General features: G+C 35.8%; 1 protein-coding gene across 3 annotated transcripts; it reads right to left on the reverse strand.

The window, feature by feature from the left end:
- Positions 1-14,094: 14,094 nt before the first annotated feature.
- Positions 14,095-20,385, reverse strand: LOC131060797 (protein IQ-DOMAIN 3). Of its 3 annotated transcripts, none has more exons than XM_057994201.2 (6): positions 20,264-20,385; positions 17,250-17,351; positions 16,843-17,163; positions 16,325-16,552; positions 15,454-15,576; positions 14,095-15,351 (listed from the first exon to the last, which is right to left on the reverse strand). In XM_057994201.2, exons 2-6 carry the CDS (start codon positions 17,322-17,324, stop codon positions 14,566-14,568), a joined length of 1,533 nt encoding a protein of 510 aa, XP_057850184.2. In that variant the 5' UTR covers positions 17,325-17,351; positions 20,264-20,385; the 3' UTR covers positions 14,095-14,565. The 3 variants fall into 3 exon arrangements, with proteins under 3 accessions (XP_057850184.2, XP_057850185.2, XP_057850183.2); XM_057994202.2 differs by lacking the exon at positions 20,264-20,385 and adding an exon at positions 19,697-20,195 and having other exon boundaries at positions 16,843-17,160; XM_057994200.2 differs by lacking the exon at positions 20,264-20,385 and adding an exon at positions 19,697-20,174.
- Positions 20,386-27,307: the final 6,922 nt, after the last annotated feature.

Below are 27,307 nucleotides of genomic sequence, written 5' to 3' on the forward strand. Positions count from 1 at the left end.
TATGTATGTACATATCTACCTTCCAAATATTCTATTTCAGATCTATGTTCTTTTCTTTCAAATAACAAGATTAGTTAAAAATCAATGATTTTATTTTTACTTTGCATGCATGATTAAAGTGTTAGGAATCTCTTTCCGTTTTAAAAGGTATATGATCCAATAAGATGCATGATTTTGAGTAGGAATGATTGTGTGTTGAATCCTGGTATCTATCATAGTGAAGGAGTGACAGTCATTTAAATGTATATGCATGTTGCATGAGTGATTTTATTTAAGGAAAGTAGTTATCTTTTTCTTGTATTTGTTCAGTTTACATTCTTGGTAATGGGTGTCGAATATGGGTAATAGAGAAGGATGGCCCTCTTTTCAGGAGCTTCCATTATATTAAAGGTACTTTGATCAAAGTATTGCATTCATTGAAATAGATGAATTAGCTTAGCAAATTTATTTATCATATTTCTCTACCATATCCTGATAGTAGGACATGTATTTCATACAAACAAATGCATGTAGATATATCAAGTTGCACCGGGTTTCCTTCCTGCCTATTGTTTCCAGGTAGCTAGGCATTTCGTGCAGGATTGGGTATCTTTCGTTTCATGAAAGATTCTGGGAGCGTATGCTTCATGGTTGGGCAGAAAAGTGCCTAAGCCAATTTCTCATCTCTCGAGTTAGCAGTTGACTATTGGTGTCGATGACATTCAGAGACTTATTATCTATATTCTATTTATCTTCTCTTATATGTATCATGTATTATACTTCAAGGTGTTGAATTGGACATATGGCAGGTGATGCCTCATTATGTACTTTGATATATTATTTTCATGTGCTAACACCTGGGTTAAGCACCATATCATTGTGATGTATTTGATATTTAACATGAATATTGATATATTATCTTTTGGTTTTGTGTTATTTCAATTTTATGGGCATTTATGTATTGTGAGATGTAGTTTAAAGGAAAGAGTCCCTACAAAATGTCATATTATCACATTCCACCTTGCATTGCATTTCAAACCTGGCCCAAATATGGAGTAGGACCATGGCACCACGCCATGGTCCTCCCTAATTGGGGCTCAATTCAAACCCTTTTCCCTATCCAAAATTTGGGTGGTAATCCCCTCCCCATGTTGGCCTATGTTGGAAAATTAATATGTTTGACAATGGGCAAGTATATTGTTGGCCATTTGGAGGAATTGATTATGTGTTGCATTGATATTTTTTCATTGATGTCAACACTAGCTGTTGTGGTTGCTTTACCGGTATCCTTTTGGTTCCGGTAGGTTGTTTGGTTTCTGGTTGGATTGGATCATCATGATCCGGTATGCTCCAGTATGTTTGGGTTATGGAATTGGCTTATTCATGCTCATGTTCAGTCAATTGGTTTTGTTTTTGTGATCGGATGTTATCTTGTATGTTGGCAAGCTTGATTTGTTGTTCCGGTGAGGGTTTCCCCGGCAGAGCTTTGTTGAAGATCTTTGATGATATGCATAAGTGGTGTTGGTGCGGCTTCTAGTGGAGATTTAAGATGTTGATGGTGATCATGTTCGAGACTTAGCTGATTGGGATCATTGCTTTGGGATGTATGGGCCTATATTGGGTCCCGATATTGTCTAGGTTATGGACCGGTTTAATGTAACGTGTGGATTGGACCTCTCGATGTATTTCTAGGATGTCTTATGGGTTGGATATTATTTGTTTGGTCTTAGGCCGTCATGTTTTGTAATTATATAATTGTTTTATTGTCTGGTGGCCGACCTTATTTTTTATGGTCAAGGGTTTGTATATATATGATGTAAGATCTCATTGAAGATGATATAGGTATGGGAAATGGATATATAAAGAGAGAATAATGTAATAATCATTCAGGCAGAGGATTTAGTCGGTCATTGGTGATCGATTTGGGTCTATGTAAAAGGATTTAGTCCTCCGGTATTGAGCTTAATCGAAACTGTATTCAGGCATAGGAGATGCTATCTTTGCATTGCATTCATTTCTCCGGATTGTAGTCTGGATTTCTATGTAGTCAGTGAGACTCCTTTTGTGATGAGAAGTGTGCTCTAGGTTTTTGGCCTTCTTGCAAGTGCAGGCCCCTCAATTGTACTTCACATACTAATTGCGGAAGTATTATCTGACTATGGGTAGGCTTCCCACCGTGGTTTTTCCCTTTACCGGGTTTTCCACATATAAATCTTGGTGTCATGTGGATGGTATTTATTCTCTGATTATTATTTATGCTTAATTGGTTTATCTGCTATTTTGGTAATTGGTTTATGCATTCCAGTATTGATCTTTTGGGTTCCGGTATTAAATTTTTAATTGCTTAAGGTTCTGGTAATCTAGTGACAATTGATTCACCCCCCCCCCCCTCTCAGTTGTCTTCTGGTTATTTGAACTGTCTAACAATTGGTATCAAAGCTCTGGTCCTCTCTACAGAAGCTTAATCGCTTGAGGAAGATCCTATGGTGACTAATAGTTCAAATTTATCTAGTTCATCTGGAGCTATCTTTCAAAGAGATATTTCTAGGCTTGATTGAACAAATTACAGAGTATGGAAGATTCAGATGGAGACTCATTTGAGATGTCTTGGTAAGGAGATTTGGGAGATCACAGAGAATGGTGTTACACCTCATAATCCGACAATTGGTAACCCTCCTCTGGAAAACTTGGATAAGGAGCTTCAGAATGATTGTAGAGAAAGAGAAGCCCTCTTGTGTGCACTTTCTAATCAACAAATAATGGGATTAACTGACAAATCATCTGCAAAGGCTATATGGGACAAGTTGGAGACTCTTAATGAAGGTGACCCTATTCACAATGAAGGTGACTCTACTGTAAACTTGGTGGTTACCGGGTGAGATATAAAAACCTGAAGATAGAAGAAGATGAAAGGGTTATTGCATTCATGGAAAGGGTAAATGAGATTGTTATGGGAATTCAATGTTGTGGTGGAACTCTGAGTGAAGATGAAATTGTTTCTAAAGTTCTGAGAGCTTTACCACCGGCTTACAAGATGAAGGTTGCTGCAATAAATGAATTGAGAACAATGGCTAATACTTTTGTCAATAGAGATACCTTGGTTGGGAAATTATCTGCTTTTGAGCTTGAAGAATTTGGACCTTTTGGAGCTGTGAAGTATAAACCTGTTTTTCATGCATCTACATCATCAACCGGAAAGCAAGGTTGGAAAGCTTTATATGCAAAGGAATTGGATGATATGAAGAAAGAAGATGAAGAATTTGAGCAACTTGAAGCCCTATTTTCTAGAAGAGTACCTAAAGGACCGGTAGGAAGTAAGTATGAAGGAAAAGCACCTTTTAAATGCTTTGCATGTAATAAGATTGTTCATTTTGCATCTAGATGTCCTGAAAGGAATTTAAGATTTGAAGAGAGAGCTAGAAGATCTTTTAAGCCTAACCTTGGATATTAGAACAAGTATAAGTACAGGGAAAATAGAGACAAATCATGCTACATAGCGGATGAGGAAGGTGTGACTGATTCTGATGATGAACCGACACAAGACTCTACTAGTGATTTCGACAATAGAAAGGAATGGGTGTTCATGGCTATCAAGGAAGATGTTCCGGCACTAGAAGAGAATGTACCTAAAGAAAAGGCACTTGCTGCTAAAATTGAAGATAAGGATGAATGGGTAATCAACAGTGGATGTTAAAACCTTATGACTAGAGATAAAAGGAATTTTCTATCTTTGCAAGAATTTGATGGTGGTCTAGTTAGATTTGGAGATGACAAAGCATGTATGATCAAGGGAAAATGAACTATATCATTGGATGGTAAGCACAATACTGATAATTTTTATTATGTTGAAGGTTTGAGGCATAATATTTTGAGTGTAGGACAATTGGTGAATAAGGGATTTCAATTACAATTCAAGGATGGAAAATGCAAAATCATTAATAGTTTTGGTTTGGAGATTGCAACCGGTACACAAACAAAAGGTAATATATTTCATTTGAATTCTAGTGAGAAGACATATTTGATTGCAAAAATTGATGAGAGTTGGCTATGGCATAAAAGGCTATGTCATGTGAATTTTAATTGTATTGTAAAGATCAGTTCAACTAAGGCAGTTAGAGATATACCTAAGATTGTGAAGCCCTATAATCCGGTATGTAAAGAATGTCAAATGGGAAAACAGGTCAAAACCTGTTTTAAGAGCATACAAGACAAATCTAATGATGTTCTTGATCTTATTCATACTGATTTTTGTGGCCCTGCTAGAGTTAAAAGTTTTCAAGGCGATAGATATTTTATGCTAATCATTGATGATTGTTCTAGAATGATGTGGGTTATTTTTCTAAGGGAGAAATCTGAGGCTTTTGAAAAGTTTAAAATATTTAAAGATAAAGTTGAGACAGAGACAGGATTGAAGATTAAATGTTTAAGGTCAGATCATGGTGGAGAATTCACATCCAGTGAGTTTAATAACTTTTGTGAGAAGAATGGTATAAGGAGACAATTTTCTGCTCCCCGGACACCTCAGCAGAATGGAGTTGTGGAAAGGAAGAACATAACTATCTTGGATGTTGCTAGAACAATGATGATGGAAGCTAGTCTACCTCATATCTAATGGAGAGAAGCAATGAGCATAGCGATTTATACATTCAACAGAGTACATATCAAAGGAGAAACCGGTAAGACACCTTATGAATTATGGTTTGGCAATACACTTACAGTTAAGTATTTTAGAATCTTTGGTAGTAAATGTTATATCAAGAGAGATGTTATCATTGGCAAATTTGATCCTAGATGTGATGAAGGAATTTTTCTTGGTTATTCTAATGAAAAATAGGCATATAAATGTTATAACAAGAGATTGCAAAGAATTGTGGAGAGCGCTAATGTCAAGGTGGATGAGCTTAATAGAAGACAAATCAGATTTTATGAGCAAGAACCGGTAGTGGAAATGATCATAATTGAACCGATAATGCCTTTACCGTAACAGAATGTTGAACCAGTTACTCCGGCAGTATCAAAAAAATCAACAGTAACTGAAGAACCGAGAAGAGGAACAGAGAGTCAGAAGACTCCTAGGTATGTGAGATTGAATCATTCAAAAGATCAGATCATCGGGGATAAGAACAATGGAGTGATGACAAGAAGGAGATTGACATCTAATGAGGTATGTTTAATTTCTCAAGTTGAATTGGTATCAGTAATTGAAGCATGTAAAGATGAATGTTGGATGAAAGCTATGGAAGAAGAATTAGATCAGATTGAGAAAAATAACACATGGACTTTAGTTCCCCGACCTAAAAATAAAAATGTTATTGGAGCTAAATGGGTTTTTAGGAATAAATTGAATGAAGGTGGACAAGTTTTAAGGAATAAAGATAGATTGGTTTGTAAAGGATATTCTCAGAAGGAAGGAATTGATTATGGTGAAACTTTTGCACCTGTAGCTAGGATTGAAGCTGTAAGATTATTTCTTGCCTATGATGTACATAAGAACTATAAGGTTTATCAGATGGATGTCAAGTGTGCATTTCTGAATGGGGATCTTGATGAGGAAGTTTATATTGAGCAACCTGATGATTTTTCACTTTCAGATGATAAAAACATGGTTTGTAGGTTAAGGAAAGCTTTATATGGATTGAAACAAGCACATAGAGCTTGGTATGCATGGTTATATAAATATCTTTTGAAGCTTGGTTTCACTAAAGGTAATGCTGACAGTAATCTACATTATAAAGTCACTGATGATGATATATTGATTATTGATTTTTTTGTTGATGACATTATTTTTGGAGGTGAAGATAAGTTGTGCATGAAATTTTTTAAAAATATGCAGAAAAAATTGAAATGTCTATGATTGGGGAAATTAAATTTTTCTTAGGTTTGCAAATTACTCAGACTGATAAAGGTATTTTCATCTGTCAAACTAAGTATGCTAGGGAATTGTTGAACAAACTTGGTATGGTAGATTCTAAACTGGTAAGTACTCCTATTGTTACAAGTGAGAAATTGACAAGGAAAGATGAATCTACACCAATAAATCCTACAAGATACAAATCTATGATTCGAGGTCTGTTTTATCTTACTCAGACTAGGCCTAACATAATGAATGTTGTTTGTATTGCATCTAGATTTTAGAGTGATCCAAGAGAAAATCATGAGAGTGTGGTGAAAAGAATTTTTAGATACTTGCAAGGTACATCTGAATATGGTTTATGGTACCCTAAGGATGATGACTTTACTTTATGTGCATATACAGATGCAGATTGGGCTGGTGATGTTGATGACCAGAAAAGTACTTCCGATGGAGCTTTCTTTCTTGGAAAGAAGTTGGTTTCATGGATCAACAAGAAACAATCATGTAATTCTTTATCTTCTGTTGAAGCTGAGTATGTTGTTGCTACTACTAACTGTACACATGTCTTATGGATGAAGCAAATGTTGAAGGACATTAAAGTGCATTGCATTGGACCGGTAGTTATTCACTGTGATAACTCTGCTGCTATTGACATATCAAAGAATTAAGGATTTCACTCTAAGACAAAACACGTATCTATCAAGTATAACTTTTTGAAGGAGAAGGTGGAAGAAAATGAAGTTAGACTGGCTTATGTGAACACTAAAGAACAGATTGCAAATATTTTCACTAAACCTTTTCTTAAAGAATCATTTGAGTACCAGAGAGACATATTAGGGGTTTTTGCCCCTCCGACAAAGAATTGATTAATGTTATTTGGCATTAGTGTGACATGCATTATTAGAGATATTATTCATTCTGACATTGATGTGGGGATGCTACTACTCAGGGGGAGTAGTTAGCCTTATCATTCAGTGGTTTTTTGTTTTTGCTTTGATATTTTTGTCAGATTTATGGCATTAATGTCAAAGGCGGAGAGATATATGTGAAAAATAGAGATTTACAGGGATATCATTCACAAGGGGAGTTTGGTCTTTGTTTTAGAACTTCATTGCTATATCTTTGTGTGAGAGATTGTTGGTTGTCTTCCATTCGGGGAGACTTGTTTGGCATTTCTTGGCACTTGGATGTTTTTCACATCTAGTGTTGCTATCAATGCCAAAGGGGGAGATTGTTGGCCATTTGGAGGAATTGATTATGTGTTGCATTGATGTCAACACTAGCTATTGTGGTTGCTTTACCAGTATCCTTATGGTCCCGGTAGGTTGTTTGGTTTTTGGTTGGATTGGATTATCATGATCCGGTATGCTCCAGTATGTTTGGGTTATGGAATTGGCTTATTCATGCTCATGTACAATCAGTTGGTTTTTTTCTGGTGATCGGATGTTATCCTATATGTTGGCAAGCTTGGTTTGTTGTTCCAGCAAGGGTTTCACCGGCAGAGCTTTGTTGAAGATCTTTGATGATATGCATAAGTGGTGTTGGTACGACTTCTAGTGGAGATTCAGGATGCTGATGGTGATCATGTTTGAGACTTAGTTGATTGGGATCATTTCTTTGGCACATATGGACCTATATTGGGTCCTGATATTGTCTAGGTTATGGACCGGCTTAATGTAATGTGTGAATTAGACCTCTTCATGTATTTATGGGATGTCTTATGGGGTGGATATTATTTGTTTGGTCTCAGGCCGACATGTTTTGTAATTATGTAATTGTTTTATTTTCTGGTGGCTGACCTTATTGTTTATGGTCGAGGGTTTGTATATATGTGATGTAAGATCTCATTGTAGATGATATAGGTATGGGAAATGGATATATAAGGAGCGAATAATGTAATAATCATTCAGGCAAAGGATTTGGTCAATCATTGGTGATCGAGTTGGGTTTATATAAGAGGACTTAGTCCTCCTGTATTGAGCTTAACCAAAATTGCATTCAGGCATAGGAGATGCTATCTTTGCAGTTAATTCATTTCTTTGGATTGTAGTCTGGATTTCTATGTAGTCAGTGAGACTCCTTTTGTGATGAGCAGTGTGCTCTAGGTTGTTGGCCTTCCTGCAAGTGCAGGCCCCTCGATTGTAATTCACATACTTACTGCAAAAGTATTATTTGACTGTGGGTAGGCTTCCCACCGTGGTTTTTCCCTTTATCAGGTTTTCCACGTATAAATCTTGGTGTCATGTGGATGGTATTTACTCTCTGATTATTGTTTATGCTTAATTGGTTTATCTGCTATTTCGGTAATTGGTTTATGCATTTCGGTATTGATCTTTTGGGTTCTGGTATTAAAGTTTTAATTTCTTAAGGTTCCAGTAATATGGTGACAACTGATTCACCCCCCCCCCCCTCTCTTAGTCGTGTTTTGGTTATTTGAATTGTCTAATAGTATAAGGATGTCTTCCCCTCTCATTTGGATATAAGGTGGACGCAAAGGATAAGTGGGAGAACTATATTCAAACAATCAAGCATTCAAGCATTGAAGTATTCATCATCAAGTATTTATAGGCTGCATATTCTTCATCTATGCATTATGGAGCAAAATTACATCATTCCTTTGCAAGCATGTGTGTGTTTAGGGTTTTGTCATGTTCATGCCATTTCATACAACATATGTGATTACATTCAAGAAGCAAAGCATCATTATCATTCATTGCAGATTTGAGGTATACCTTTCCATCATTTTATTTCAAGTATTTGTAATATTTCATTCAAGGTTGATTTCAAACCAGGGTTTGACTTAGGAAATTCCTATTCCTAGCCTATTTCCCCTTCTTTCTGTGTGTAGGAAACAGGTATAGAGTTGTACTCCTCAGAATTCACATAGACAAATCATCCCCCTTTGGCATGCGAAAAGTTCGGAGGACTATTGTAATACACCATGGTCTCGGCTTTTTAGGAGCTTTTTCGAGGATTGGATCCTACTCGGCTTATACTACTCAGATCTAGGTGCACATGAAAATCTCGCATCTGTAGCTCACTGTTTTCTCAGTTTTACCTTCATTTTTTAGCACTTTACCTATTTTAGCATTTCACTCACAAAAGTGGAAACCCAAAATTAATTCAATCCATTTAGTATTTAGTCCTTATCTGATTTGTGACTAAATCTAGTGGATTCCCTTCCTCTTTTGAATGTAATGGTCCTAAGTGAAAATATTTAGTGGTTTCTCCCTTCCATGTTGCAAACCCTAAATCAATTTTCCACTTACAGGTATTTATCCTCATTTTAAATGATGGATCTAGAATCTAAATTGCCAATTTCTACTAATGGTCCCCAGAAAAAACAACTCTCTAGCAATAGGAGCCAAGTGTTCAAATTTATCTCAAATGCTATTTAAATGCCACAAAGGTAAATATGCCACGAAGGATTTTAGCACTTGAATTAGATAACTTATGGATATAACAAATCAAGTAATTGATAAGAAGATAAAGGTGTCATGCACCAAATTTCTTTAGAATGCGAACACTGGACTAGTTGGTATAGCAACAATTATTTCTGATTATACAAGTATTGTAGTGCAATACATTTCTTAAGGATAACCAAGAAATAACACAAGAGATTCATATAAAAATGAGCAAATAGAAATTCTACAAATTTTAGAGGTGTTATGGTTGAATGCAATAATTTAGCAAAGATGCGATAAGATAGTAACAAAACAAAAATTACTCACTATTGTGCAAATCATGATTTCTTTGCCTCCATTAGGCCTAACTATTAAAGAGGTACCCAAGAATTCAAGGATTCAATATCATAGAAAGAACATGTAAAGCAAACATTATAGTAATAGTAGGCATTATTTTTTGGAATGAACAATTTTGATAAATTATCATGCATGCATTAAAAAACAAAAAAAAGCAAGAGCACCATGAGCTAAAATAGGTAAAATAAAATCACCAACATCAACTAGGTAAAACAATACACAATGAGCCCAAAGGCTTTAGTATAGCAGCTAGCAATTCTACATAAGAGAAGGTTCAAGATTTTTTTTTGGTTAATTTACTCAAAGTTAGAGGATGGGTAGTTAGCATTGAGAAAAAAATGGCTTGAGAAAAAATTGGCTTGTTAAATTTTTGATAATTCAACCTAAACAAGGACATTAATAGGAAATGCTAACCTATAGCATTAAACAATGGGGCTCTAGTACATAAATATGGCATGTAGATAAAGAATTAGCACTACATTAGGTGGGAAATTAGAGCTAATATAAAGTCAATTAATGATTTTAATTGAGATTGGTTGAATAAGGTTTAATCAGCTATACTTTTCATCAAGTGCACAATCAAAACTAATGAAGTCTTCAAGTCAAGTCTACCAAATTAACCACAATCACACACTCAATGAACAAATTATGTAATTGATTTATAAGTGTATAATTAAGGCTAATTTAAACATATATTTTTCCTATTTGATAAGATAAGGTTCACATAACTTTAGTGGCCTTAATCTTACTCCCAATAAACTAAATATGCAATTCTAATTGAAGTTAATTGAAGTTAATTGAATTACAATTCATGTTATTTAGATGAGATTGGGTGTGTGGGGATTAAGTACTCCCAAATTTTAATAATTCACTAGATAAGGCCGTAGCTATTTTGGCTCCAAAACAGACCTTTCGTACAGCGTGTTACTGACAGGTTAGTCAATCGTGACCGTTAAATGCAAAATCGACAGTGTAAAACGTGCGACTAACATGCGTGTTAGTCCCTCCGTACTGCCTTTTTGAAGCCAGAATAGACGCGTCCTTTAGATAATAATCCATGTACATCCAACCTTGTCTAGAAGGTACAGATGTTTCTATTATGATTCGATTGACTTAGGTGTATTGAATGAATCAATAACTCTTGAATATGATTATGACCATTCCCATGATAAACCATACTTGACGGTGTGATTGAATGAAATAATCAAAATAATTACCTCTAATTGTGTAATCATGTACATCATCAAGTTAGTAATACAAAAGTTTGTGATCAATTTACTAGGTAAAATTAAGACTATCTATTGCATGCGAATGTGTATAAGGATTTATTAGTCCCAATTATTGTTAATTTAAGTATCTAGTTCATCAAGCATAGAATTAGAAATAAATAACCTTAAATTCATTTGTAATAGATGAAGTTGAGTTCAATCTGATCAAACTAAAGACGAGCCAATTAATCCTAAACAGGCAAATATATGTGATTATTTCAATGAGGGCAAACCAAGCAACATGCACCCAATTTCATCCAACACATTTTTAAATTTTGGCCACTTCTCTATACTTGTAAATCCACTTTTGTCCTAATCAATCACTTCTATATGCATATGTTGCTATAAGCCTGGTCATGCTGTCCCAAAGTCGTTGTATTTATTCTCATCGGCCAAAGAAGCAATAGTAACACCTTTATTGATAATGTTATACTTTGAGGAGGCAGCCAATTACACATGTTCTCTAAAAGCTAAACCCAAAATTTTTTAAAAAAATCGGACAATAAGCCAACTTTTGTTACAAATTTGAGCAATTATAGACAATTGAGATGAGCTATATCAATCAAGGTTTATGTCTCCATTACAAATGGAAAGGGATACTTCATGGGTCCACAAGATTAGACAAGGAATCATATTGCTTAAACTTCTAAATAAACAACCTAGAAGGGAATATCTGTCTTGTTGATGACTCTTGGGCCCATCGCAGTGTTAATTTCCACACTGTGAAAGGGGGAAACATACTAGAATTTGGATCTTCTGCAACCACCATCCATGCCCAACAAAGAAATTTGACAGAGCATTCATCGACTTCCATCACATAATTTTAGTGTTTGTCCACGTACTTATATATTTGTTTCATCATCAATATTTTGGATCATACAGAGCATTAGTGTTTGTCTACATATTTGATATATTTGTTTCATCATCAATATTTTGGATCATATTATATGATCCAACAGAAAACTATGCATCATATAGTATGATCCAAAACATTAATGATAATATCACACAATTTAATTGAAAAGTTTAAACAAATATAACATTATGAACTGTAAATATTACATGGTTCTGATATACTTGATATTTATTAATATATACTGCAATATTTACTGTGGTACCTTAATCGAAGCAGAAAGTCAGTGTGAGCACAATGGGAAGCGCTGCAGTTGAGCTCAAATGCAATATCCTTCTTATATAAGATAACCAGATCATGTTTGAGGCAGCTTTCATATGACGTAACTTTCAGATTCTTATCTTCTAAGAAAAGTTTAGGAATAAGCAAATTTAGTATTATTTTCAGTTGATTCCTTACAAGCCTGTCGCCTGCCTTTTCATGAACAAGGCGTGGATTTCAAAAGTTGTTAAAAAGGTGACTAGCTTGAATCTCGTGCATGATGTGATGCAAAAATTTATTCTTTTATGCACGCCAATTGATTTCTGGGTGAGAGTGGAAGGCAGGGTGGTTTGGATTATTTGGAATTCTCGTGACGATTCGAACATGGGTTATTGTCGCTTCAGAGGGCCCATGTTAGAACACACCCACATATCATGCCAAATCATTGCCAATTGTTTTTTTATATTTAACAATCTTGATCATGCCGATTGTTGCTTACCTATGACTGACAGTCTCTTATTCTTCTTCATCTACCTGCAACCTAACATAAACCAACCCAGTACCTAATTTCCTGATATCGCTTTCAAACTCTACTACTGCTTGTGTTTTCCTTTTCGAACATATGAAATCTTCATTTCGACTAGTTATGAACCATGCAAACATCAGCTATGGGCATCAACATCTTAGAATGGACCCATTCATACAAACATCAAGATGAACAGTAGTTATGGACATCAACTATGCCTCTTCAAGAAGCATGCTTTGAAATCTTAAAATGGACCCATCCATGCAAACATCAAGATTAACATCAGTTATGGACATCAACTATGCCTCTTCGAGATGCATGCTTTGAAATGTTAAAATAGACCCATCCAGGCAAACATCAAGATTAACATCAGCTATGGACATCAACTATGCCTCTTCAAGATGCATGTTTTGAAATCTTAAAATGGACCTATCCATGCAAACACCGAGAGAAGATCACTTATGGACATCAACTATGGCATGCTTTGACATCTTAAAATGGACCCTATACTTAAGTGTAAATGTAGAAGAAATTCTTGGGTTTGAGCCCTCCTTTACGCAACGAGGTGATAAAAGTCGAGGCAAAAATTTCAGACAAATTTCGATGGACTTGATACCCCTCAAAAGTCTGCTTTGACCATCTTAAAATGGACATTTTTTGTCCAATGTTACCTTAGTGTAAATGTAGGAGATATTCTTGGGTTTGAGCCCTCCTTTTTAGAACGACTTGATTATAATCAGATGTAGTCTTCAAATAAAGCTTTGTTGATAGTAGTAAGGTAATCTGAATAATACAATTGCTAATGGGTGCATTATGCTTTACTCATTGACAGAATTAAAAAACAAATATGCAGAACCTTTGAGTTGTATAGGTTGAAAAATTAAGATGAAACCCTAATTAACTAAAATCCATCGTGTTTCATTTCAAATTACAAATCAGCAGCAATGCATAGTAAATTGATCTTGCTGAAACCTTTGTAAACAATATCTATTGCCTTAAAGTTAACGCATTACAGCTCGTGAAAGTGGCATGCTATGCAAACCCTGGACTAAAACTTACTGCTGAGTGCAAGATAAAACTCTTAGAACACAAGAAAAATGCATTACAAAGTTGAATTTCCAACATTATACAGGAAAATACATATTTTCTGCAGTTTAATTAAACATAATGAATCTTCCAGAAATCTGTCTATATACTTTGTCTACTATCTTTACTTCATAACATAAAAATGGATGAACGTCCCTCTGAAAAATTCTAGCTTTTGAATTTGTGACATTATCTTTCGGAAGGAATAAGTGCACTTTTTATCCACGATAACACCCCCTTAGGGTCACACTGGAAAAGAACACTAGCTTCAGTTCAAAAAGAGAGAAAGCACTTAAAACATGAAAAATAAAGTAAAGTTACAAATCCTATCACCAAAGTAAAGAATATGCTTGAAGCACCTTGTAAAAGGATAATTAAATTGAAAACAGTTACGGACAGTTACAGAATTAAAGATTAAGATCAGCACTTTTCTTAACAATAACCAAAAAAAAAAAAGCAGTAAGAACTGCAGCCACTGCAATGACTGAAGAATAATTGACTCGGAATTCATGAAAAGATCAATGCTATCTCTCAAAATGTAAAAGGTAAACCCCATTAGTATCCAGTTTTATCTAAATCTGAATCTCTCAGAATACATGAATAATAACACTCAAAATAAACCAAGCTTTGTCATGGTATTTTACACAAGAAACCCACACAACTGTTTTGTAACCTTGTGAATACATACTCACCAAACTCCAACAATCTCAGTTAAAAATAAACCCAAATTAAAAGAACCTGCCCCTCAAGCTATTCTGTAACTTGATCTGAGACAATTTAATTAGACAATCAAACTTTTTCTCCAACAGTCAATACCTCTAGTCTCACCACAATGTACTTGAAAAATGACTCTTCAGGACTTGAGGTCCCATGTCTTGGCCGCTACAGCCTGCAGCTATAAGGCTGGGAATTTCCTGAGCTATATAGCAGCACCAGGGAACCTCCACAAAGAACAGATGAAATGCTCTCCCAGATCCTCATCTCACCAGCTTTCTTCCATCCCCATTCACCAAGGAGCGATCTGAGTCCATGCTAAGATCTTTCATCGAACTAATGGACCTGTCTGATTTCAAAGGTACAGAAAGTCCCCTTGAACTAGGATTTAAATGTGAGAATGCATGGTTTTTGCCAGGCTTCGTTTGGCCCCTTTCAGACTCTGTTAAAGGAAAAGAAAGCCTTTTCTTTGCAGATGCGATGGAATCCTTGTCAGAAGATCCAGGCCTCTGCTTTGGTGTGCTGTTTGATCTCGCCTTTGCTTTGGCAGACTCTGTGGGAGCCATATAGTTTGGTACAGCAGGAGAGCTGGCAAGGCTTTCATCATCTCTAATAGAAGAACCCCCTAAACTATAGCGTGAATAATATCTTGGCTTCTCAGACCTCAAGCTAGTGATACTCCTCAGGTCATCCTCTGCTGTCTGACTACTGCGAGGACTGGAGTTCCTTATCCTATTTGGCAAAGGTTTTGAAGTAGGAGTAAATGGAGACTGGGATCCAGTGGGCTTAGAAGGTTTCTGAACTGCCCTTAAAGTTGTACGGCTAGGTGTTTCTGCATTGGGATTAACTACTCCTGTTCCTGTAATTGCACCTTGTCTTCCAGCATCACCTATGCTTTGGTCCAGACTCTTCAATGAACCTTCAGGGGCTTCCTTCTCCCATGGACGGGCTGCCATCCAACGTTCTAGCCAGCTCCAACCCCAACTTGGCTTGTTTGGATCAATTTCCATCAACATTGGATGAGCAGATCTTGTTGTATTTTTCAATGACTGGAGAGGTAATAAGAAACACCAAATAATGTTGCGAGTTAAGGGTTACTCTCTCTTGATAAAATGAGTGTGTAAAAGCAATTTGACAAATAGCAGTCATACCTGATGAGAAAATGCATATGCCAATGCCCTCTCTCGCTTCAAAGCTGCCTCTTGCTTGCTTTGTAAACTAGCCTCAATTTCCTCCTTGGATTGTAAGCTGTCATCCCAATCCTTCGCTTCCATCTAACCACACAATTGAATATTGATCAATAAAATATTTTAATATAGTGTTAAAGTCGAAGGAACATCTTTTGTACAAACTACCCTCTATAATTGATAATAGCTTTATTCAATCAAGCGTTCAATGAAGCAGCTGATTCTCAAGAAGAGTAAGTTGAAAGTTGAAACCCAATAATCCTTCAAGTTGCAATTCATATTCAATTGACAATATATAAAATGTTTTATGTTGACGTGGAATATATTAAGTGAAGATTTCTGCATCTCTAGCATATCCTCTAGGACAATTTACATCTCAAGTGAAGTGGTGCCGAGTATTTAAGCAGTCAGACAAGTATAGAAACAGCTCAAATTCATGTTTTCATTGCAACTATTTTGGAACATTGGGATTGATCCACCCTTTTCGAAGTAGGCTATAGTTAAATGGACAAAATCATTTGAGTTTGTTTCAACAGGTGTAACACTTTTGTTTCAAAGGCAATTTAGTTTCCTTGTATCCAAAATATAAGCTTTCTGATGTCACAAAACAGGGTAGGAAACAAGCACTAAATTACATATATAGAATAATTTTTCAATTTATCTATGACCATGCTTACCGACCAACATGAAGGATGATGTATTGATGAACTGAGGGTGGAAAGCGAAATATGTGACATGAAGGTGATTGTATTTTATCAGTGAAACTGGAAAGGAGACTAACAGTACGTAATGATGCTCAATAAGAACTAACAAGGATATATCATAAACAACTCACACTTGCTCTCATTTCCTCGAGTTCCTTTGCATGTTTCTGCATGAGCTGACGCTGAAGAGCTCGATTCTCCTCGGACATTCGGAGCCTTCTTGCACGGACCTGTGATTGGACTCTCACAAGAGCTTGCATGCATCGTAGTGTGTTTGTTGCTTGGCGTCTGACAGTCTGCCCACGTACCAATGCTTGCAATCTGACTAAACCCTTTAATGCACGTAAGGCTCTCCGGGCCTGAATTCAAACTCCAAAATGTGCACTCAATCAGTAATTACAACAAAAAGAAAAAATAAATGCAATTTACTACCATTGAGATGAAAAACTACAGAATGAAGATGCTGTGAAGAAAGAAGAGGTAGTTGATACCAACATGCAATAACTAATTGTGCCTAAGAGAATTTTATATGCCCTTGTTTGTTACAACTGACTGAAGAAATTTCTTGCTAAATCAGGAACAATGAAGTAAGGAGAATGAATGAAATTAAATAAAACTATCCAAACTAGTATTTCTTGTGTGCACACACCAAATATGCCCTAAAAGCCGTTTGAATTTTGATTGCTGCACATTCTTCTTTGGATTTGCCTGCATAACGTGAGCGGGCTACATCTGTGAGACGAACAATTTCAGCTGCAGCCTGAGCAGCTGCTACAGCAGCCTCTGCAGCAGCAGCTGTTGCAACTGCTACAGCTAATGCATGTTTGTTTTGCTCCTCTTCTGCCTCAGCCAATGTTTTGTCCAAAGAGGGTGTTGTTTCCTTTTCCTTTGGTGGTGGAGCTGCGAGAGCAGGAGGGTCCTTGTGCTTATGCTTTCCAAAACCCCATTTGCGCTTCTCCTTTGGAGGCTTCTGAGGCAGAGAAGAGAATATGTAAAGGGTCAACAAAATTACCCAGGAAAGACATTCAAAACAAATGAGCTTATAAAGGACCTTACTGAATCTGATTTCTCTTTTGAACTTGAAGAGAATGCTTTTTTCAATCCACTAAACCAATTTCCCTTCTTCCCCATTCCGTTGCATCACTCTCCTCAGAGAACCTGTACAGCGTAAACAAATAAGAGAATTATGTCAGAAAAATTACATAAAGTGAAGCTTGTATGGCTACACATCAAATATGTTTTTTGCGGACTCTATATTGGCAGAGAACTAAATCCATTTAAAAGTTATACCAATAGGATCAGTGGAAAGGACATGGGAGATGAAAACTTCCTGTCTATGCCTATTTGAAAAAAGAATTACACATCATGAAGAAACATAGTGCCATCCATTCATACCCAGATCAAACATTTGAAGTGTTAAAAAGATGCGTATAAGACACATGAACCGTAAAGGTTTTAAAGACATTCTACTCATAAGGAACTCGTTAAATTTGATCTACTGCGGTTATTTTACCCACCAAATTCGTTGTTCTTTTCAAACAGAAAACATCAATAAGTCAATAGCGCACAAAGTGCTGGGTTATATCCTTGCCAGCACAGCCAATGAAGGCATACAAACAACCACACAGCTTATGCTGCTCTGGGTTAAGAGATTTAAGTCAGAAAAATTACTTAAACTGAAGCTTGTATAGCTATGTATCACGTTTTCTTTTGTGGACTCTATAGTGGTAAAGAACTCAATCCATTTAAAACAATATGAAGATGGTCCATGCAAAGAACAAGGTACATGAAACCTTCAAACGTTAATGAGTCTCTATTTGCAAAAAGAATAATACATTAAGGAAAGGTCTGAAGAAACATAGTGCCATCCATTTATACCCAAATCAAACATTTGAAGGGTTAAAAAGATGCATACAAGACACATGAACTCTGAAAGTTTTAAGGGCATTCTACTCATAAGGAATTCGTTGTATTTGATCTACAGTTATTATTTAAGCCACCAAATCGTTTTTCTTTACAAACAAAAAGCAGCAGTAAGTCAACAGTGCAATTAATGCGGGGTTCTATCCTTGCCAGCACAGCTAGTGAAGTCATGCCAACTGCCACGCAACTTGTACTGCTCAGAATCTTAACTATCCAATGACTCATGTGCTTTCATCATTAAATCATCTTGTGAGCAGACATTTTAGCTGTTCTCGAAAATAAAATCTTCTGCAAAATGGAAATATCCATGACTATGAATCGAGGCAATATGCCTAAAACGTGTTAAGCTAGAACAGGTTTTTTAAAGCAAGTATGGATATCAATTTGCAACTATGAATCCCATCTATGAAGAATTGAGACAGGATGAAGAGGCCGAACCTTCAAATCTGTTCTCTCTGTGATAAACCCTAGAAAACCAAATGTTGAAAAACCATCTAATGTATTATTCCCAACTCTGTTAACAAGGTAAAATGGTGGAGAAAGCTTGACAATCGCATCCACCAAAGTCCACTGATCAAAATGTACGAATGGGAACAAAGAAATCGGCTTTTTAGACAGTACCCATCTCACCATGTCAGGAGAATGGATCGAATTCAAGCATTCGGAGCCCTTCTTCTCTGCTTGAGAAAAAAGCTTTATATGCCAATTTCCTTTCTTTACCATACAACAATTGTCATACATCTAGTTCTCAGAAAAGCAAGATGATGGCCTACCAAAGGCTATCTGTAACAGTGTTTGAATTTACAGTCTTTTTGGCAAACTTAAAATATTTCCGACTCGCATCCTACAATAAATGTTCCTGATAGCCCATCATGAACTTTCCCCTCTAAAATTTATAACTTTGAATGATCACATAAAAGGAGAAGGAAAGCATTACAAAACCAAATCAGGACGAACTCGGAAAAATCCAAATGATTTAAACCTCGGGGAAAAACTTATAAAAATCAGAGAAACGGAATTGTTTCTGATTTTTAAGCACCAGTGACATAGGCAAATCCTACAATAAAGAGGGACAAAATAACAATAACAAAACTAGCTTTCGGCCCAAATGATCAATCAGGAATCTCATAAACGTTTCCGCATAACCCAGATGAGCAAAAGCGATATTTCTACAGCAGATCCCATATTTCCAAGGAAGCAAACTAAGAGTCCATCAGGTTTCAGAGCTTCCATCCAGATGAGGACGCCATTGAAGCTCTGCACAAGCCAGAATCTCTTTCCACAGACCTCAAATCTAGCTACAAATTCAAATCTAATTATATACCCCAATTTATCCACACACCCAAATCTAGTTGCCCACCCGAATCTAGCTATAAACCAAAATCCACCTATGAACCCGAATCCAACTATAATCAATACACCCATGGCGAAATCTACGTAATATCTATACATACCCAAATTGTAATAATAAAACCAAAATCAGAACCAAAGGAGATGAAAAACTACAAAACAAGATTATCCAAAAGACCAATCTAAATAATCGAATATCATGGGAAATCTTCCTAGGATCAGATTCATACCTCTGTTATTCCTGCCTTGATAGTGCCTTATACCAGGGGAGGGGAGGAAGGGAAGTAAATGGATTCAATAACAAAAAACACCCAAAACCAAATTGATAGTGTCCCTTCACTTCCCCCTCCCCTTACGCTTCTGTTCCCAATCCTCAGTGCCTATCAATGTCTTGATTTTGTCCTCCTCCTAATCCTTAACAGAGCAGCTGTTTTTTTTTTCTCTCCTATCCTTTGGAGCGTCTTCCCTTCCAATCTATATTATGCCCGTTTACAAGTGGGCCATGGCAGAGTTGGCAGACTGACGTTGACCTTTACAGTTGCTTATATGTGCTTGTTAAACTAACCGATGTTTACCACTCTTTTCCCAGTCAAAAGTTCAGACAAAACAAACCATAAGCATCGAGACTTGTTCAAATCCGGACCAAATGACTCAAATTGGTGAGAATCAGCCAAGAAATCCACCTATTCTAACGGTTCTTTCTGTTTTTTGGTAGCTTACAAGACAACCATTTCACCAAAATCCTTACTAATGGTATTAATTTATTGGTTTATCAACAGAGACCAAGAATCACTGACCTTGTAATTTTCGCAGCAGACTCCTAATGTGTGTTGACAGCTACCTATGCTACCTAAACTATTGTATTTTTCCCAAGAAGAACAAGGAAAAACATGCATTATATCTAATTAAACTGGAAACACTTGTATCATACTCTCCTAAAGTGCATCATCTATTACATTGACAGTTCAACCCACCTAAAGCACTCAGAAAAAAACTTCTTTTTGGGTTTTATGGTGGGATCCACTGGTTTTTCAATGCAACCATTCAATTCTAATGTGATGTCGTTTTCATAATTCTTAATGGAAGCTCCTATAGTATTATAATGGCTGTCTAATAAACCACTATTGTATGGTCTCTTGTTTGTCACTTACTTCAAAACAAATAATATTATTTCAATTAAAAAACTTAAAAAATAATATTTTTTTAAATACAATAGTTCCATAATATATTTATCTCTTCAGTGACAGTTGTCATGGTCAGTGTTTATTTAATAAGGACAGCCTAGGCAGTCCGTTGAAATGCAGAATCCCCCATCTTCCTTTATACTCACATAACTTTTACCACTTTCCAACATTGGGATTGGATGGTTTTTTGGTGTTTCCATAATTAGGTGGTTTCCTTCCCTACACTGTGAGTAAGTCTAAGCAAATAGATGTATGAACAAATAGATATATGATTCACACCCTTATGATATAGTCAAGTCAATAAATACATCTTTTAAAAGTAAATTTGAGGTTGAATGATGTTTTGCTCGTCTCATCTTTGAATACTCCTATGCTATGATGAGATTAACTTTTCCTTCACGTTTGAGGCATCTACTTTCCTAAGCTATTCCATCTTATAGTTGGGGAAAATGAATTGTGGAAAATGGTGTCATCATTTTCATAGTGGGAGGAGGAATAAAATGAGATCAAACTTTTTTTTTTATATATATAAGTTAGGAAGTTCATATAAAAATTTATGAGAAGTTTTCCTTTGGTTTACATGTTTCTGATTTGTATTATTTGTTTTATATATTTATTTAGGATAAGCAATCTTTGTATTTATTGTAAGTTTTCTTTCTTTTTCTCATTTCAAATAGTTTTATTTTCTTTTTTTAAAAATTATCAATCTAGAAGGTCTAGTATTTGATGGTGGGGACATTTTCTTGCAAGTTCATGAGATACTCTCTTGCTTCTAATATTGTTTAGTTTATTATTGAAAATATGAGAGGGTTTTGGTGGTTGTTTGGTTTATATTTTTCTAGTTGTGTCATTTTTTGTTTTTTCACCTTTGTTTTATACAATTATTTAAAGTAAGCAATCTTTCTATTTATTGTGAGTTTTCTTTCTTTTTTCTCATTTTTGAATAGTTTTACTTTCCTTTTTTAATGGTTATCAAAAAAAAAAATGGTCTAGTGTTTGATGGTGGGGTTGTTTTCATGAGAAAGTGATTTTAAATTACCTCTGCAAGTTCATTTTTAGAGTGGTTCATGAGGTAATCATCTTGCTCCTAATGTTGTTTTGTTTATTTGTGATTTTGAACATGCCTAAACATGGCTTGAAAATTATACTCTGGTTAGGTATTTTGTTAGTAGAATTCCCTTTAAAAGGATGCTAAGCAGTTGAGTCAAATCCACTTGGTTCTCCACTTGGGTCCCCCATGAGGTATATGTGGAAGTTATTCAAAATCTTGTTAATAATGATAATGTCTTTTATAGTCCACGATGCCAGTCATCTATGTATAGGTCTACATATGGGTTAGAGCAGTATGGGACTACCTCGTACTCCTTGCGGGAGGTACCTAGTTGCACTACAAATGAGGTGTACATACCCTACCCCCTTGTGGGATTTGAACTTGTGACCTACTTGTTAAGGATTCCTTTCTTTTCCATTTTGTTGAAGTCGAGTTTGTTGAGGCCATTTTTTTGCATGAACCCTAGTACATTCACTCATCTTTGTTAGTATTTACCTAGTATACTTGAGACTATGTTATCTTTAAAGAAAGTTCTAATCAAGTCCCAATTTGGGTTGAATTCTCTAGCCTCCCCTTGTTTATATAGCCCTTCCTAAACTCATAATGGTCTAACTGGGGTGTGTTATCCATGTTGAGAAAAAAAGCTTCATCTTAGCTCACCCTTAGAAAAGGGTTTTTGTTGATATTGACTTATAAAAGCAGATTAATGTGTCAATAGAAGTTTAGACAGGAACTCAATGCCTTACCTAAAGGGGCATGTATCGCAACTTGCTAAACACTTGTTATTGGTATTAATTTTTGGACCATAAAATTATCCTTTAGCTATACAATGTCTAAGCCTCAACCCAAGCATCCTATTAGCAATTATCTACTTTAAAAAGATGGGGATGAATAATACTATAGTGAACAATAAGAGAAATGACCACAATTCTAGAGCTAAAGGTGTTAGTCCTCAACTACTAGTTATTGGGCCTTGGGTTTCAAAGCCTAAAAAGGTGAAAGATATGGGTGATTATCAACCTATAGAGGAGTTGACTTATAAAAAATAATCTTTACTTTAATAATGATAATGTCTTTTATAGTCCACGATGCCAACCATCTATGTATGGGTCTACAGATGGGTTAGAGCAGTATGGGACTACCTCGTACTCCTTGTGGGAGGTACCTAACTGCACTACAAACGAGGCATACATACCTTACCCCCTTGTGGGATTTGAACTTGTGACCTACTTGTTAAGGATTCCTTTCTTTTCCATTTTGTTGAAGTCAAGTTTGTTGAGGCCAAATTTTTTGCATGACCCCTAGTACATTCTCCTCTTTGGTAGTCTTTACCTAGTATACTTGAGACTATGTTGTCTTTAAATAAAATTCTAATCAAGTCCCAATTTGGGTTGAATTCTCTAGCCTCCCCTTGTTGCTCTAGCCCTTCCTAAACGCATAATGGTCTAATTGGGTCGTGTTATCCATGTTGAGAAAAAAAAGCTTCATCTTAGCTCACCCTTAGAAAAGGGTTTTTGTTGATATTGACTTATAAAAGGAGATTAAGAGTCAAAAGAAGTTTATAAAGGAACTCAATGCCTTACCTAAAGGGGCATGTATCTCAACTTGCTAAAAACTTGTTATTGGTATTAATTTTTGGACCATAAAATTTTCCTTTAGCTATACAATGTCTAAGCCTCAACCCAAGCATCCTATTAGAAATTATCTACTCTAAAAAGATGGGGATGAATAATACTATAGTGAACAATAAAAGAAATGACCACAATTCTAGAGCTAAAGGTGCTAGTCCTCAACTACCAGTTGTTGGGCCTTAGGTTTCAAAGCCTAAAAAGGTGAAAGATATGGGTGATTATCAACCTATAGAGGAGTTGAATTATAAAAAAAAATCTTTACTTTAATAAAATTTTGCTTCCTACTAGCATTCTTTCATCAAAGTTAGTTACTTGACCACCTTCTCATCCTATGTCTTATAGTTCTCATAGTCTAACTCATGATAAAAACCTAGGAAGGAGAGTTTATGCCAAAGAAGAAGAAGGTATTCATTGGGTTTTGATCTCCAAAGTGGCGACACTCATAGAGGATGACTTCTTGAAGAATTGTTAAGGTTTCGCACGAATTTTATTTCATGGAATGTCTAGCCTATCTTACTAATCCTAGAAGGAAATACCTTTTGTTTATAAGTTTAAAAATATAAGTTTCATTCTACTATTTTTAATGTCATCTGACTAAAAATGCACCCCTTTCATAAAAATCATGAACTAGGTTGTGGAGGAGTTGAACTTTCATTTCACTTGCATGGAAATAACATAGTAGTTCATAGATGTGGCCCCACTAATTATTCCTTATGGATCCTCTTTAATATTAATAACCACTATCTTTGGGCTATTTTTTTTATGCATTTATATAAAGAGGATTTGGTTTAGCTAAATATAGTAAGAATTTGGTTTCGAATTTAGCCAATGACTCACCTATCTTAACAAGCCTAATGCTTGTTTTTATTGTTGTAGAAAAAGTCACCTCATCCATGCCTATCATTTTTGTAAACCCCAATTGACTTAATCACTTCCTATCAACTCCCTCTTTGTCAATGATCATCCAGTTGAAGAAACTAATAATATTCTTGTTCTGAAATCCCCTCTCCTTGGTAATAAACCACCCTCCTCCGATTTGCCCCTTTCACCCACCATCCCTTCATTCCTTTGATAGTCACCCTCCCCCTTTGGATCCAAATATTTCAAATATTTTGTGGTTGAGTTTGAATCTAGAGAATCTAAAAGGAAAGAAACTCCAATCCCTAGTAAAAGTCCACCCTAAGTGCCTTCCCCACCCTCCTAACTTGGTGATCCCATTAGCTACTCGAGTCAATTACCTTCTTGAGCTTTACCTGACCATGATCACTCTATGGTCTTGAAACTTGTCTTGAAAATCAATTCAATGTGTTGCTTCTAGATAAGGAAACCCTTCCCAACTCATCCTAATGAAGTGTCATGCTCAAATCTAGAATGTGCAGGGTTTGGCACTCCCCACTTGTAAATATCAAGTCAAACAATCTATCTAACAAAATCAAACTAATATTCTTGTGCTTCAAGAAGTAAAAGCTATTTCTATTTTTAGGATGGTTCCCTTGTTTCCATTTTGAAAGGGGTCCTTTTTATGCATACCAATCATGATGATGGTGGGAGAGGCATTATTTTGGGCATTGCCCTTGGTTAGCTAAAAAAGTTGTGGCAATTGGTTTTGATGCCAACAATCGCTTTGTTTGGGTCACTATCTTTTTTAACGATACTCTTGTTGGATTTTGTTTCATTTATACTCTAACTCTTCCATTGAAAGAACTATTTTGTGGGATTGGCTTTCATTACACTTCCCTAATGCTTAATGGATATTGGGGGTGACTTAAACATGGTTGAACACCCATCTAATTGCAACTAGAATAGATTTCTTTACTTATCTCAAACTAAATTTGAAGCTTGGACCTTAGCCCATAATGGCCTTAGAGTGCATGATCCTCTTTTGGGTAAAGAAAACACACATATTCCTTAGTGGTACACATGAAACAACTGTCATGAGGGAATCTTGAGGAAAATGAGTAAGTTGGACCATTCTTATATCTCTCCAGTTTCTCAAATTTACCCCATGATGGTCATCTTGTTTGTCTAGATCTCTTAGCCACTCTTTCTGATCACTTTCTATTTTTCACCACTCTTGATCTTTCCAACCACAAATTACCCTCTCCAATGATTTACCTTTCAATCTAAAAGTATACCCATCTTAAAAATCAAGATTGTATTAATGGTTTGATTACTACTTGGAATGTAGAGCCAAAACCTTAACAAGACAGGTGGGTCATTTGGTGGGAAAACCATTGCAAGATGCACTTCCTTTCTTCATGAATATGGAAGAAGAGTTGGTGATACATGTCGTATACTTGAAAAAGCCCTCAAAGGACATATTAACAAGGGTAAACTATCACTGCTTTAAACCTGCACAACATTTTTATGCAACAATCACTTCTCAATATTGAGAACACTTTGAAAAATGGTTTTATAAAAAGATAAAGGTGCTCAAGTGTGCCCCTGACTCCAGTGGATCAAATATGGGGATCATGGGTTAGTTTTTCTTTCAATATATGTAACATAAATACAAAAAAGAATATATTTCTACCATTAAATCTACAAATGGCTCCATTCAAACTAGCAATGTCATTTTGCAAACCTTCTATGAGAACTTCAAAAATATTTTTATAGATGATTTTGCTAGTGATGACCTTCTTCCCATCTGTTACCTATTTTTCACCTCTAGGTCTGAAAGCTCAAAATAGCCTTGAGATTTATCCTAGATCTTCTATTGAAAATGTTTGGAGAGTTTCTAATGTGTTTTAAATATTAAATCAAATGTCTTTGATTTAATAATAGCTTGTAGGTTTCTAAGTTCTTATTTTTGTCAAAACAATAAAAAATCATGTTGCCATGTTAATGATGAATACTAAGAGGGGGGGGGTGAATTAGTATGCCAAAAATCAGTGTACTCAAACACTTTACTAGACTAACAGTAAACCGGTAAAACAGTTTAGTAGACAGACCAGTTAGCACACATGCAAACCAAATAGCAAATAATGCATTTACCCACAGAAGCACAAACACCATAACACAAGAGATTTTGATGTGGAAACCCAAATGGGAAAAACCACGATGAGATGAAACTCACAAGTAACTATCTGCAAAATAGGAACCAGACCAGTTAAGGTTAGACCGGTTAAGGTCATATAATGTTCTTTACCAGAACAGATCCTGTTAGGAATCTCAATCTCTGTTAGGAGATAAGTCTGATTAAAGACTACCTTGCTAGAGGATTTTAGATCCACAAATGTGAACCACCTTGTTAGAGGATTTACAAAAGGCTTTTGGGCCTACTCGGTTAAGGGCTTCAAACTTGTCGAAGATGTGAGTAGTCAAAAAGTGAGTGATCTAGCAAATAGCACAGATTGCTTGGTTAGATCCTTGATAGCTCATTCCTAATGCATTCCAGCATTACTTCAGTCTTCAACGCATTCACACTCTCTCTAACTCATCAACCACCTTAAACCCTAGCAACAACATAAAACCCTAGACATGATGTCCTTATAAAGGAATCTGATTTCATGTCGGTCCAATAGGATTACAATACAATTTCCTAGGTTCAATGCATCTAGACATATTCTATAATACGACACAAAAAGCACTGTTAAAGTGTCGGCATCGTCAAACAATCAGTGGATGGTAACTCATCACAAAATGTCTATTGGTAACTCATCACAAAGTATTACCGGTTCATACAAAATACCGGTTGCCAGTTTGACAAAAATGAAGACTGGGAAATATGTGTTCTGTCGCTTTGATCCTTCGTACTGCTTGAGATCCTCGACCCGCTTGGGGTCAACATACCGCTTCGGATCGGTAAACACTTTCTGCAAAACACCGATAGTCTAAAGACTATAATACATCATACCGGTTGGAACAAATATCGGTTGAGTTGTAACTTATACATACAAAAAGTGATCTCAATGCAAGTGTGTGTCCATCAATTACAATCACAACATAATCATCAAAAATGCCAACAGTTAAATG

The sequence above is a fragment of the Cryptomeria japonica genome, chromosome 10 (assembly GCF_030272615.1).
Source record: "Cryptomeria japonica chromosome 10, Sugi_1.0, whole genome shotgun sequence".
In the NCBI taxonomy this organism is placed as follows: domain Eukaryota; kingdom Viridiplantae; phylum Streptophyta; class Pinopsida; order Cupressales; family Cupressaceae; genus Cryptomeria; species Cryptomeria japonica.

Coding starts and splice junctions, on each gene's coding strand:
- LOC131060797 (XM_057994201.2), bottom strand. CDS start 17,324: ATGGGGAAGAAGGGAAATTGGTTTAGTGGATTGAAAAAAGCATTCTCT. Junction 17,164..17,249: donor CAAAAGAGAAATCAGATTCA/GTAAGGTCCTTT, acceptor TCTCTGCCTCAG/AAGCCTCCAAAGGAGAAGCG. Junction 16,553..16,842: donor CGGCTTTTAGGGCATATTTG/GTGTGTGCACAC, acceptor GTTTGAATTCAG/GCCCGGAGAGCCTTACGTGC.